At 35.6% G+C, this 15281-nt stretch overlaps 2 protein-coding genes across 2 annotated transcripts; one reads left to right on the top strand and one right to left on the bottom strand.

Annotated features, from left to right (window-relative positions):
* Window positions 1–5570: 5570 nt before the first annotated feature.
* Window positions 5571–10570, bottom strand: LOC131625876 (uncharacterized). Its single transcript, XM_058896711.1, has 11 exons — window positions 10218–10570; window positions 9043–9187; window positions 8109–8176; window positions 7540–7610; window positions 7148–7411; window positions 6869–7032; window positions 6728–6783; window positions 6600–6652; window positions 6286–6445; window positions 6091–6188; window positions 5571–6008 (listed from the first exon to the last, which is right to left on the bottom strand). Exons 1-11 carry the CDS (start codon window positions 10342–10344, stop codon window positions 5910–5912), a joined length of 1305 nt encoding a protein of 434 aa, XP_058752694.1. The 5' UTR covers window positions 10345–10570; the 3' UTR covers window positions 5571–5909.
* Window positions 10571–14409: 3839 nt separating this feature from the next.
* LOC131625892 (uncharacterized) lies at window positions 14410–14820 on the top strand. Its single transcript, XM_058896725.1, has one exon. It carries the CDS (start codon window positions 14410–14412, stop codon window positions 14818–14820), a length of 411 nt encoding a protein of 136 aa, XP_058752708.1.
* Window positions 14821–15281: the final 461 nt, after the last annotated feature.

The following is a 15281-nucleotide window of genomic DNA, read 5'->3' as shown; positions in this document are numbered from 1 at the left end:
TGACTGGTGGGTCTATAACTTGTGACTGGACAATCTGAGTTTCTTGTGTCCCAACCTGTAGAGTAACGTACAACTCGATGGAATCCAAGCCAGAGTATTCGTGGGTTGTAAACATATCTTGCAGGTCTTCGTCAGTGGCAATCTCCATCTCATAAAACTTAACGGTGTTGTCGTCATTGAAAGAGGGACATTGGTAAAAAAAGTTTGCGATAGGACCCATTGCAATCTTAGCGTATAGTCGCTGAATGAAGTACGAAAAATTTGCTCTTTTGCTTAGCAAAAATGGAACAACCTGAGTGTTTCTCATCACAAAACCGGCTATTTCATGAGAGTAAGTATCACCGTTTAGATGGGCATGCACAAGATACTGTGTAGATGAAGCCATTTCGACAGGGAAGTGTGTGGGCGTTTTAAGATGAAGTCAGATTAGGCAAAATTGCTAGTGTGAGTTGTAATCTTTAGAAAACATTGGGTGTCTTATATATGGTGGTTCTTACAGCTTTGCATTGTATCAACACACGGACACGCTGATCTAGGTCTGCCACAAGATTCTGAATTGATTATAAAAGACAGACACACTGCTCTAGGTCTGCCAAAGGATTCCGAATTGATTATAAAAGACAGACACACTGATCTAGGTCTGTGTATATATATATATATATATATATATATATATATATAAACATATTTTAATAATTATATATATATATATATTAATTAATAATTATATATATTTGAATTAATAATTATATTTTACTGTATATATAAATTCAGTTATGCATATAATTAATAATTATGTATTTTAATTAATGCACATATCCGTTAGGGTAATTGATGTTCAGACGACAACAACTAACACAACAACCACATTTAATTTAATTCAATGATCTGGCGTTGACAACACAAAAGACAGACACACTGATCTAGGTCTGCCAAAGGATTCCAAATTGATTATAAAAGACAGACACGCTGATCTAGGTCTGTATATATATATATATATATAAACATATTTTAATAATTATATATATATATATATATATATATATTAATTAATAATTATATATATTTGAATTAATAATTATATTTTACTGTATATATAAATTCAGTTATGTATATAATTAATAATTATGTATTTTAATTAATGCACATATCCGTTAGGGTAATTGATGTTCAGACGACAACAACTAACACAACAACCACGTTTAATTTAATTCAATGATCCGGCGTTGACAACACAAAAGACAGACACACTGATCTAGGTCTGCCAAAGGATTCCAAATTGATTATAAAAGATGGACACGCTGATCTAGGTCTGCCACAAGATTTCGAATTGATTATAAAAGACAGACACACTGCTCTAGGTCTGCCAAAGGATTCCGAATTGATTATAAAAGACAGACACACTGATCTAGGTCTGTATATATATATATATATATATAAACATATTTTAATAATTATATATATATATATATATATTAATTAATAATTATATATATTTGAATTAATAATTATATTTTACTGTATATATAAATTCAGTTATGTATATAATTAATAATTATGTATTTTAATTAATGCACATATCCGTTAGGGTAATTGATGTTCAGACGACAACAACTAACACAACAACCACATTTAATTTAATTCAATGATCTGGCGTTGACAACACAAAAGACAGACACACTGATCTAGGTATGCCAAAGGATTCCAAATTGATTATAAAAGACAGACACGCTGATCTAGGTCTGTATATATATATAAACATATTTTAATAATTATATATATATATATATATATTAATTAATAATTATATATATTTGAATTAATAATTATATTTTACTGTATATATAAATTCTAAGGATGGTACTCCCCGTCCAAAAACCTAAGGATGGTTCTCTTAAGCTGGTCCATGGAATGGATATTCCAAATCATTACCTGCATGGGAGGTTTGACGGCAGAGAAAATAACGTATCCGTTCCTTCGACGAAAGTCTGGTTGATAGTCCAAACGCCTCACCGGTGGTGGAGGCTCAGAAGTCCGATGCGTGCTATTTGGCCTTATTCGAGATCTCATTTTTTTTTGTGTACTAAGACACACCAGAAACCCTAATTTATAGAGGGACGGACGCCTTGCCTTAGGTCTGTATCACAATTAGGGTTTCATCTGGGGTTTCATCCACTAGACAAAAACGTAAACCCTAATTTTAAAAAAAAATGGAACAACTAATGCGCCAGATGAAATGGCGCATTAGTGTTATGCCCTAACAGGAAGGCGCCAAATGATTTGGCGCATAAGAAGGAATTTTAAAAAAAAGCCAAATCATTTGGCGCATATGTACTATAAGTGGACCCCTCCTGGCCCCACATGGTCCCCACCTGCATGCGTCCGAAACGAGTTACTGTAACCTAGCATGCGTCTGAATCATTTTCTGAACCGATTCCTGATAAGATTCCTGATAAGATTCCTGGCACGATTCTTCCTACTACTGCATGCATCCTACCCGGGCTGTCACCTAGTTATGAGTTGCATGCATGCTACCCGAGCTGTCACCTAGTTATGAGCTGCATGCATGTCACCATGTCTTGTCACCGAAAGTTAGCCTGCATGCATGCCAACAATATCTGCAGAAGCAACACCTAGCAACTATGGAAGTGTTGACATGTCTAGCATGCAGCTTGTTACCGTTTTTGCCTCATGAGTATATAAACCACTTAGAACTCTACAGAATTCGCACCATTTTCACTCATCTACTCTCACAACAATCCTATTGCAATCAACTTCCAAATTTTCATCCTTCAACCATGTCTCTCCTAACAATGGGTGATACACACAGAGGAACCCCCGAGAACATCGCTACCTTTGTAAGTATTTTAGTATTACGTTAATATCATGCAACTGTCTGTGATTAACTAACTGAATTTTTTTGGCATACATACTATTTTCAGAACGCTCAACGTTTTCGCACTCGTAGTCACTCGACCATAGCTCCGGACGAGCGCATTAGACCATACTTGGACGTTGCTGGTTTCGGACCCATTAGTAGAATCGCCGAGTCTTCTATTGACCACAAATTTGTTCTTGCTTTGCTAGAACGCTGGAGGCCAGAGACACACACCTTCCATCTTCCAACAGGGGAGTGCACCATCACACTGGAGGATGTTCATATGTTGCTAGGCCTTCCAGTTGACGTAAGGCAATTAATGGCTGTGTCATGCAGGCGAATTCCTTATGCTTTCAGGCAATTGGCATAGACTTGATAGAGGGAGCAGTTGGTGCTAGGGGGCAAGGTGTTAACCTTAAGAGGTTAAGGCAGTATTATGATCGGTTTCACTTGGATGATGCGTCTCCCCAAGAGACCATACTTCAAAAAACTAGGTGCTACCTACTCTTGCTAATTGGAAACGTTTTGTTCCCAGATAGCACTGGTAACACTGTTAACTTTATGTATCTTCGTCTACTAATGGATTTTACTAGGGTTGGTCTATATAGCTGGGGGTCTGCAGTGCTGGCTACGGTGTACCAATCATTGTGCAAGAACTCAAGAGCTGATTCTTGCACATTCTATGGATGCGCCCTATTGGTGCAGGTGTGGGGGTGGTGGAGGATGCCCATACTGGCCCTGGTTAACAATGGCAGCTGGACCTTTCCGTATGCGCTGAGGTAAGTTTTTAGTATACCATTTATTTCTTACACATTCTACTCCATTCTAACTAAATCATAATATTTTCGTTGTAGATTTTGTGTGAAAAAAATGGACTTCACACTTAATCCGCGGTCAAATATCACAATGTACCGCACGCTAATTGATCACCTAGGACCCCATCAAGTATTATCTCTAATCCTTTTCTTTTTTTATTAGAGTATTTCTTTTTTTATTAGAGTATTTTTTATAAATAATTTTTCCCGAAATAATGTATAACTCTCATGCATGCAGTTCATATGGCGACCGTATCTCGAACGCGAGTATGAGCCTAGAGCTCAGGATGCAGAAATTTGGACGACAAAGTGTTGCCTAATCCGGTACAACATCATAGAAATGCATCAAAGTGACCGGGTAATGCTACAGTTTGGAATGCGTCAACGTATACCCGACCCTCCAGTTGACTTGGGAGTGTGGCACCTCAGAAGAGTTAACCATCAATGGACACACCAAAACTGGAAGGATTTTGCACCCGATCACCGCCAGATGTGGAAGGACCGTCGCCAGTATGTCCTGAACTTCCCCGTCAGTGACCATGAAATGAAACCTTCCCCTGAATACATGAGTTGGTATCGTACAGCTACTTCCCCTAACTTGTTTATTGCAGCTCCGTTCTATTTAATTGATCCCCGTGCACACAACTACATCTTGCCACAACAACAACAACCGGAAGAGGAACAACAACAACAACAACAACTACGGCAACAACAACGACAACAACAACGCCTACAACAACGCCAACAACTACAACAACAACAACTCCAACAACAGCAACAACAACAACAACTCCAGCAACAACAACAACTCCAGCAACAACAACAAAATCTTTTCAGTACTCCATCCCGTTCCGCCCGCAACTACCGACAATCAAATATTTTCCAATCCCAGTCTCAACCATTACAAGAATATGAAGACCACCATCATTCCTCAGACCAATATCAGACCCAATCACAACCATTCGGATTTGCAGCGTTTGCAGGGTCCACAAGGGCATTCGGCCAAAACCTTACTCCTGGTTCGTCTAGCCTTCACCTTAGTCCCGACGATGGTCCTCATGGTGAATCCTCTCACCGTGGCACCCCCTCCGGCTATGCAACACCGTCAAACCAATTCGGCTTTAATCAGGGTAGTTCTAGTGCTGCTGGATGCTACGAACCTGAAGTCTTTTCCCAACCCACTCCACCACCACGACTGAACACGTTTGAGGGGATGGGTAACCGACTTTACAACAGCGGCTTTCCGGATAATTATGGGGGCGTCGACGAATTCATAGACAGCGACCCACGAGACATCCCACTTCTAGGCCCAGTGACACAAACCCAGCAAGAAGCACAAAGGGGCAGGGGTAGGGGTAGAGCTAGGGAAAGGGGTGGTGCCAATATTCGCGGCGGGATCAACGATCGCGGTAAACGTGTCATAACAAGACGAAATTGCGGAACGGATGGCTATCTTGGTGATGGACGCCATTGATCATTTTGTTGTATTTTCTTTAATCAATTGTATCGTTTCTCTAATTATTTGTAATCGATGTTTCGTTTCTTTATTATATTGAAATCGATGTTACATTTTCGGTTTACAAAATGTCAATTTGCGTTTTGTGCACTACATTTTTTAGACTAAAAAAATATTTTGAAAATTTATTTATATATATATCTTAACAAATAAAATAAAAATGGATTTTTAAAAATAAATATATTAACAAATCTTAACTAAAATAAATAAAAAAAATGAAAAAAAAAAAAAAAGGGAATTGGCCTTATGCGCCAAATGGTTTGGCTATTAGGGCAAAACCCTAAACTTATGCGCCATTCCATTTGGCGCAAACACCCTCAATTTTAGGGTTAGCCAAATGGTTTGGCGTATGCACTAGAATCCAACACTTATGCGCCATTTCATTTGGCGTATCCACTTATCTGGAGTCCCAAACTTAGACAGTTTGGTAAATACCCCGAAAAGTTGGTTTTTTCTGTATTTTTTTTATTAAACATGGTTATTTAAAATTTTTTTTCTCATTCTCACTGATCTGCTCAACATAATGTTTCTTGTCTGAACTCTAAGATTGTTTGTATGATTTTTTCTTTTACAGAGTTAGTTTGTTTGACTTTAGAAGAGGTTTTTCATGTTTACTTAAATTAAAAAAACATAAGAATCGCTTTTGTTTTTATTTTAATTTTCAACTATGTACATACAAATGATGTTATTCAAGATTTTATTATGATGGTAAAGTTGATGATGTTTCTTGCTGTCTTAAGCTGTCAACAACATGAGCAACTACTCCTACACCAGCATTGTGAAGCCATTTCTTTTTCACCTGAAATCAATAGAATGCTCATGTTATAAACTATATCAGTGATATCAGCATACTTGAAAAGAAGATTCAGAGGATGCAGTACATGGATGTTGCTATGAGCAAAAAGAGGCCAAATTGCCGAATGAAAGTTGACATCAACTTTTTTCCATCCTACTCGCTGTAATCCACGTATCATCTCCTCTGTTTAAAACATCAAGTGGTTTTAGCAATAAGACAACAAGGTGGTTTTAGAAACAAGACAACAGTATATTCTGTAAGTTTTGGTTAGGGTAATTACCTTCCATAATTTCATGAAATTCTACACTATTCTGTGTATGCTGTGCAGTCTCCTTCGCTTTCACTGCCTCGGGAGGAAATTGAGGTTCATCGGAAGGAACTGGGGGGCAGTATTTCACATCAACAACATGCTTGTATCCATCCAAAGATTGGCGTGGAGGCTGTCGGCACAAATACGGAATGTTAGGTACATTTAACACAAACATATTTGCATTCTTAATAAAAAATATTAATCTTAATAAAAAATCATGGTAATGTTTGAGACCTACAATATGAAAAAGGAGATAATTAAGGAGGAAAAATCATCATATTCACCTTACCAAGTTCGATTTCCCTCCTTATAGAGGACGTGCGCCACCCAACCATATCTATATAAGTTAAAGGAGTTACACAAATCAAGGAAAAAAGAGGCAATAAGTGTCGCTATTACTCTGAATGGATACGATCGTATGATACATTAGCATAAACAACACGACATCTAAATGCTCCAAGTGCAGATCTACAAAACAGAAATCGTTTGAGAATGTGATTGCGTTACTGGACAAATGAAGTTGTAATCAGAAAAGAAAAGTTCCTATACTCACATGAATTTTCCATCTTCACAGTCAGAAGCCATTCTCAAAAGAAGGGGTGGTATGTTGGGCTTATCATCGGTAAGGAACAGCTGACTACCAGTGTGACCAATAAAAAATGGAGCAATAGGTGCAACAAGCTTTTCTAGTATCGGAATACCGAAAAGAAATGGAAGCTGTAAATATAAGAGTTAAACATAAAAAACCATCACAGAAAAGTCAAAACTCCCTTGACCTATATAGCAAGTCTAAACATGAAATCTGGCTGTAATTTGATTGTTCTGAACATACTTGTTTTTTCCCCCTTACACCAAGATGTGGAGTTGCTAAAGTAATAAAATTCACTGGTTCTAGTCCAGCAATCATCCCTCTTGAAAAGTCAGTTCTCTGGGAATTTTCCATTACAAGGTTTGCTGGATCACCAGGTTGGCCACTATTATAGGTATCAGGTGAATAAAGAACACCTATTGCATATCTTGCAAAAAGGCCTCCAAGAGAATGGCCCAGAAAGGATATCCGCTTTAAGCTCTTTGTCTTCTTTACAACTTGCATGATCTGTTGTGATAAAAGGAAATATTATATTATATGACCTACTTCAAGACAGACTCTGCATGCTATTAGAACCGACTCTGGAGGTCTAAGCTTTTGACACACAAATTTGAACATAATACTTGAAGACTCACTTCATCAGCTAATCGCTTTCCAGCTTCATCAATCCCAGTATATGTCTTGGAGTAAGCATTTGATGAACTTGCTGCAGAAATCAAATTATTTTTAAAAGGACCTTCGAAAAACAAATTAAAGATTACTTTCACATTTGACACACATATACAAGCAATTCTACAAACAATTTTTCTCCTCATATACAATTTAGACTAGTTAATCCAATTGATAGAAATATACTTTCTCATATGTTACACAGCAAAAAACCATGGTTTAGTACTTGGGAGATAGAATAATCAACTTTGAATTGGCTAAGGCATATCAGTCACTACTCAGTTTACTGCAATCATCCCAAATCATCCCAATATTTTCAGAAAATATCCTCCTGTTATGTTTGAATATGTTTTGGTGCACAATACACATAACAGATAATTTCATTACCTTCCACGAGTTTTAGGCATTTGCTTGATACAAAACATAATCAAATACAGCTCGAAAATAAAAGTTCTATTAAAAGAAATAAAGAGGAAAAAGGTGGTTGAAACAAAATAAATGACATGAAACCATCACTAAAAAAATATGTAATTACCATAAACTAGAAAGCTTTTTCCAAGGTGCATCTTTAACTCTTCCTCTGCATAAGTCCAGTCACCTGGGCTGTGTCAGTTACAACACCAGTCAATTATGTGTGAGGCTAAACTCAAGAGCAAAATCCAGCAGAAAAAACGTGAACAAATACTAGACACCCCACAGTACAAAAATGACTAAAGAATTTTTCTAGAATCCATTTATACCGTGCATTGCTTCTGAGTTCTGAAAGAGCCTATTCGTCGAGATTCTAGTGTTAGACATATCACATATGGATCCTCAACTAATTAAGTTTCAACTAAGTATTAAGCCAAAAAAGTGTGTCATGTTCTTGCTTTACTAAGGAAATATTTTTTGAATGTGACAAGACTAGGCCATGAAAAATCTATATACTCTGAACACTCCTCAAACATTTACTTTAATCCACATACAAAAGAACTCAGATTTTTAGACAATAAACATATGCAGTGTAGTTAGTATGAAAAAGAATTTGAAGAGTCCTTACTAACAAAACCTACTACTATGATTTACTATAAAGCATGGATAATGAGTTGCTGGAGAATGAATGCCATCATTTATTCCTATAGCAACTTTCAATATTGTATATAATCATAAAAGGGTTTTAAAAACGGGCACAGTCACGTAAAGCTTTCGCGATATCGGTGGGTATAGGTGTAGCAACACTAGTTGCGGTCGTTGCAATATGAATTAACTACAAATTGTTCTTTAACATGAAAACAGTGAATAACAGTATCGGTATCACCATATCAGCACCTGTCACTACCGTTTTGTTGAGACAGTTTTCGCGGTCGCACACCGTTTTTATAAAAACCTTAAAAGCATTAAGCTTATTTATTTTCAATTTCCACCATCAGCTCATTTTATCTTTTGACTCAAATATGAACATTAAAATATAGTAATTCAAAAAACATTACCAAGACCCGATACCATGGACAAGAACTAGAAGGTGATCAGGACCATTCTTCAGATTCCCAGTGGTTGTAGCAGGAGACATTCCATGAGTGGTAGTACTCATAGCTTGGGCTCTAAGGTTCTCGTGTCTTTGTCCTCTGTTTGCACCTGCAGAAGTTCATACCCGGTATTGATGAAAACCAAAAGAAAAATTTAAACATTAAAACCAGATGTTAGTATTTCTATGGCAGCATGTCGCCTAAATATTAGGAAATGTAATTGAGACAAAAAGCAAAAACGAACAGCAGAGGAAGAGGGAAGTGAATGAAAGCCTAGATCGATAAACACCAACAGAGTAAACTGCTTATGAGCTACCAACTGCTAACCATTTCACAAAAGGTCGTGTTAACTTGTGCCTTAAGACACCCGAGAGGCTGGCCTGTTGATAAAGACTTGGGATCTGAGTGTACGTTACTTTCAAGGTTTCATGTACGAATCCCCTAAGTGCAAACAATCACTGTGTAGGACTAGTTCCGTTCTGGCTTTAAGTCCTAAGAAACCCAAAAGACTTGGGATCTGAGAGTGTGTTCTTTCCAAGGTTTTAGGTTCAAATTTTGCTAGGTGCAAACAATCTCTGTGTTGGCCTAGTTCAGCTCTGGCTTTAAATGGTCCTCGTTAGTGGACGGTCAATTGGTCACTTTGAATTAGTCAATTTCATGGCCGGATACCAAGTTTTTTTAAAAAATAAACTTATTTTTAGTTAATTTTCCAATGCATTGAATAAACAATTTAAACATTAAAAACATACTATTTTGAATTAGCATTTCTATTCACAAATATGAAAAGAGTGTCATTTGATTTTTCAAGTCTAACAACAAGAAAGCTCTTCAATCATCGTTTTTTGACTTATTCGCAATATCAAAGTTGTTATATGTCTCTACAACTGTAACTGATGCTATATTCCATTGCAATTCTTGTAATATCAAAGATTGTGGTGCAAACTTTGCAATTTTAAAAAAAAAAAAACACAACACACTCGTCATAAACTAAGACATTAGGGTTTAGGAATGTACGAAACAGCGATCAATTTCAAGTAGAAATTCTATTATTGTAATAACCCGCAAATTTACACAATTAAGAATGAAATAAACAGCAATAAAACTGGAGATTGTAGAAAAAAGAAGTAACCCAAAATTACCAGAGAGAGGAGTGAAATTTGAAATAGGGGTAGAGGGTGAAGAACAGTACGGGGAGGAGGATGATGATGATGAAGTAATTGGTGGTGAGTAACTGCAGCGAGGGTAAATCAACGGGGATGCTGCCATATATACATGTATTAGGAAATGAAGGAGAAGAGTATTTTGCAAATACTAAAATCTATTTGCTACGAATTTGAAGCGAAGTGTGAAGTTTGTGTGTGGAATCGGGGTTATTAGGAAGACGACGAAGGGGGGAAATAGAAAAACTAGTGGTGGTTGTGTCATAGGGTGGATGAGGGAGTGAGGGTAGCGCCATGCTAGCGGTGTGTCATGACAAAAGCCATTGTTTATTCAATTCTGGAATGATGTCACATCAACTATTTTATACATTTTTATTTTATTTTATTTTTTAACTCAACAATACTAACATTCATAATTTTTTAATATTGTTAAAAACATACATTTAAAATTATATGATATTTGACAATAAATCGGTATAATTTTATTACAAACTCGTATACAATAAATGGGTATAATTTTATTACAAACTCGTATAAACAGATATGAATATAGATATGGATATTGAGGTAGCTATATGATGGTGTTCACTTGAGTATAAATTCGAGTGTGAGAATTTTTTCAAATTGTGGATATGAGGACGAATACTATATTACTATATCCAAATTCTATCAATTGCCATCCCTATTCACATGTGGCATAGATATGTTTCAATTTTTATCTTAATATCTTATCTTCTCCAAAAGTCATTAATGCCATTATCTAATGTTAAATTATGTTCTTTTTCTTTCATTTCTAATAAGACATTCATCATTCAATTGTAGCTATCACTTTTATCACTATTGATTACACCTATAAACTAATTTATGAACTATCTTTCTCTCAATTCAGCCACCTCCAACTTCAACTTAGCTACTTATCAACTTCAAGCTAAGTTTTCAGTCCAATTTTAATTTTTCTTCCTCTTAAATCAAACATGTGCAATTCACTCCTCTTTTCCACTTTTTCCTTTCTGATCAAAATATTTATCCCAATATAACAATATTTCTATCATACATCCTCTTTGCAAACCCTAAGAACAAGTTTTTTCAGTGCCTACTCTCCCTTAGACCAACTTCCTCTTCTTCGGTTCATTGGCAATTCCTCTTCTTCAACACTAAAGGAATGAATCCATTTTTCTTGGAATTTGTTCACCATTTTGAACCATATTTTGTCGATTGGGCTTAATGATTATCGAATATACATTTCTACTTTTAACAACCCATAACAAACCCTATACTTACATATGTTTTTCTTTGTTCAATTTAACAACCCATTTTTCTAATAATCTTTCATTTTCATCATACATTTTTGTTACCAACTCAAGACAGGCCTTATTCATGATTATGTTTTTATTTTTTCTATTATTCCATTATTCATGTCCATTTTTTAAAATCCCTAACCTTATATCAAACATTTTCTCAATTGTGTTGGGTTTCAATTATCCGATTTATTTCCTTTCAAACCTAATTTTGCTTTTTCCTCTTTATTTTTTTGATTTGTTGTGTTGTTGTTCTTTCACAATTTCCTCTTTAAAAGAAAGAAGAACAACTTTCTTATATTATAGATGTGTAGTGAAGTGAGATTCATGTTATAGTGAAGTCTTCCTTAAGGATTTAGTTGAGGCTTAAGTAGGATTTGAAATCAGAAAGGTTTGTTGTCAAGTTTTTAATAATGAATATAAGGACATATATTATTTTTGTTTTTTGAGCTAATGTTTCATCTTGATCATATAATTCTTCAGACACGTTTTTGTTTGGAATCATATGCTAAGTACACCTTGAATCCATAATCCACTCCTTACTAGAGTCGTTGCTTGAAACCACAAGAACATCAGGTGATTCAAAATCATCTTGCACAATGATTATGTTACCATTATCCTTACCTCTATGATTATTCAAGCATTCATAGCACAACTTTCTTGTGTGACTCTCATTCTTACAGTGGTAACACCTAACTGCGGGAGCATTACCACTATTCGACTTGTGTTGATCTTTACTCTTCTTCTTCTCAAACTTACCATCCTTCTTCGAGAATTTTCCATCTACAGACAATCTTTCACCCACAGATGACGGCTTCTGCTCATTTCTTTGGTTCAAGTCCTTCGAGTACAAGGCTGATTATACTTCTTCAAAGGTTAGAGACTATCTTCCATATAAGAGATTTTCCTTGAAGTGAGCATGGGATATGGGTAAAGCACACAACAATAGTAGCATTTGATCTTCACCACTGTTGGTAACATCAATATTCTCCGGATCAAGAATTAGTTTATTAAACATATCCATCTGCTTGGTCAAGACTTTTTCTTCACTCATCTTGAACGAATTCAAAGCTTGCTTCTGGTAGAGATGATTTACCAAGGATTTGGTCATGTATAATTCTTCAAGTTTCAGCCACACGCCTGCGGCAATTTTCTCCTACGAGACCTATCGGAAAACCTTATCACCGAGGCTTAAAACAATGACAATGTGGGCTTTCTCGATCATCGCCGCCTTTTCCTTCTCTATTAGGGAAACATCCATCTTCTATAATCCTTTCGACGCTTCTAACAAACTCTAATGAACTAGAAAAACTTGCATCTTAATTTAAGTGCCATAAACAGAAATCATTTACTCGGTGAATTTCTCAATCTCATACTTCGTTGACGGCATCTTGATCCACGCTCAGCGCACCAATTTGTTGTAACAAACGATACAAATAACGATGTAATTCTGTGATAAAAGAGAGAGTTTCTTGATTGACCAAGAAACAGTTCGATAAACAAATGGGAGTGATGAGGGAAGAAGAAGAATAAGAAAATAAGATTGGTTAAAATCACTATTCTTTACTTTCTCGTCAGAGTTTATGATTACAAGTATTACATAATAACAACCAACCTCAACCTCTCTCAACAACCTGAGAGATCAGCCTATTTATAGACTATTATCTATGTATGTTATGTATGATGATAACTCACACATAACTAACTTATACAACTGTATGCTAGAACAAGTTTCGACTACTGCGTGCTAGAACAAACTTTAACTACAACAAACTACTTTGTCGAACCATGAAGCTACCCTTGTCGATATTAGAGTTCAATCCAGAATACCACAAGCACAATTGAAAAAGCGGACAGACTGGCACGAGACGCTTGTTAGTATCAGAGGTGGCAAAATAGACTGTGGCCCGTGCACCCGCCACAAAATGACAGGTTCGATTTGGCTTTTGGGTCCGCCGCCCATCAAAGCTCGCCCAGTCAAAGCTCACCGCCCGTCAAAGCTCGTCCCGCCAATGTCCGCCGCACCTATTCGTTTAACCCTTCCCCACCTTAAACCCGTCCTTTTTTTGTTAATTATAGTAATTATAATTCTTGATGGTTTTATTTGATATATTTATTGGTGAATATATGAAATATTTTTTAAGTAAAATTTATTAAAAAGATGTTTTATAAAAAATTATTCTAAAAAATAATTGAAAAAATTAATTGAAAAGTAAAAAAAACTATTAATCTATTAAAAATTAAAAAATAATAAATTTTAAAAAAAAAGTCGGGCAAGTCTGCCGCCCATCAACCTGCCTGACAAGACGGGTTAGATTTTTAGGCCCATTTTTATTTGGCGAGTTTGTTTGTCCCGCTCCTTTTATGACAGGTATAAGACGGGGTGGGATGGAGCAAACCTGACGGCCTATTTTGCCATCTCTAGTTAGTATAAGTTTAACATGTGCCGTTAGTTTGTATAAGTTTAACATGTTAATTTAGACTGTACGATAGTTAGTATAAGTTTAACACGTTAATTTAGAAATATAAATCATATCTTTGTTGTCTAAATTTGTGATTGGAAACCAGGAGCATACATACAATTCACACTGTTTCATTACTATTAACTATTGTTTAATAAAAGTAAATTATAATTCGTATTAATAATTAATCATTATCAATTTATAATTAAATAATTAATCCAAACAATTGAGACATACAGATAAAAACAAAAGGCTCCTAAAACATATAAACAAGAGGCAAATTGGACCAAAAAATTATAATACACAAGTCTTTGTTTTCCCCATTAAAAATTTCTTTGACGCGTTCATCCTACACATAAATAAAAAACCAAATATCTTTCTTTTGACATTTAGAAATTGCAAGTAGCTATAATGGCAAAGAAAGACGGTTCAGTAGTTGCTAAGGGCCACGAAGAAGGAATCAAATTAGCAACATCAATCTTGAATGAGTTTGGACTTCCACCAGGACTTCTTCCACTAGTTGATGTAATCAAAGTTACTTTTGTTAGAAGAACCGGTTACTTCCGAATCTTGCAGAAGAAGAAAGTCGAACACAAGTTTGAATTGATTGGAAAGTTGGTGAGCTATGATACTGAAATCAATGGTTACTTGTTGAAGAAGAAAATTAAGAAGCTTAACGGTGTGAAAGCTAAAGAAGTCATGCTTTGGCCTCCTGTCTATGAAATTAGAGTTGATGAGGTATCTACTGGAACGATTCACTTCAAGGGTTTTGCTGGGATTGTGAAAACCTTCCCAGTTGAAGCTTTTGCTAAAGGTGATTAATTAATAGATGTAACTATCATGTGACTGAAATGCAATTTTCATGGATTTTCAAACTATGCAATAAACATGTCATGTGGTCTTGAAATTTTCTTACTACAATGTTTTTATAGTTAAATTTTCTTATATTTCTCACCCCAAAATTCAATAGATAATTTCACTTATATAAGTTCAATAGATAATTTTACTTAAGTTGAGTGCCTGAATTTAAACATTAATGCCTTAATCTATTGTTGGGATTTAACTTTCTGTTTGTAAGTAGTGGGGTCCTAAATTTATAATGGGGATGCAGAAAAGTTTGTCATATGAGATAACAAAAGAAGCATGGTATAAAGGAAGAATGTTACCCGGTTCAAATGCCATGCTGCACTAGAAATTGTATATTATGATTGTCATTAAAATTGTGACATTATTATGATTGTCATTACTGGAACTCAAACTAGTATAGGGAAATACAGCTTCAT

The sequence above is a fragment of the Vicia villosa genome, unplaced genomic scaffold, assembly GCF_029867415.1.
Source record: "Vicia villosa cultivar HV-30 ecotype Madison, WI unplaced genomic scaffold, Vvil1.0 ctg.000248F_1_1, whole genome shotgun sequence".
NCBI lineage: Eukaryota > Viridiplantae > Streptophyta > Magnoliopsida > Fabales > Fabaceae > Vicia > Vicia villosa.
This window is presented reverse-complemented; position numbering and strand designations above follow the sequence as displayed.

What these genes read in the sequence shown, in the direction of transcription:
- LOC131625892 (XM_058896725.1), top strand. Translation starts at nt 14,410, where the DNA reads ATGGCAAAGAAAGACGGTTCAGTAGTTGCTAAGGGCCACGAAGAAGGA.
- LOC131625876 (XM_058896711.1), bottom strand. Translation starts at nt 10,344, where the DNA reads ATGGCAGCATCCCCGTTGATTTACCCTCGCTGCAGTTACTCACCACCA. An exon ending in AAATTTCACTCCTCTCTCTG is followed by an intron (nt 9,188 to 10,217) that starts GTAATTTTGGGT and finishes GAACTTCTGCAG; the next exon opens with GTGCAAACAGAGGACAAAGA. An exon ending in GTGTAAGGGGGAAAAAACAA is followed by an intron (nt 7,033 to 7,147) that starts GTATGTTCAGAA and finishes TTATATTTACAG; the next exon opens with CTTCCATTTCTTTTCGGTAT.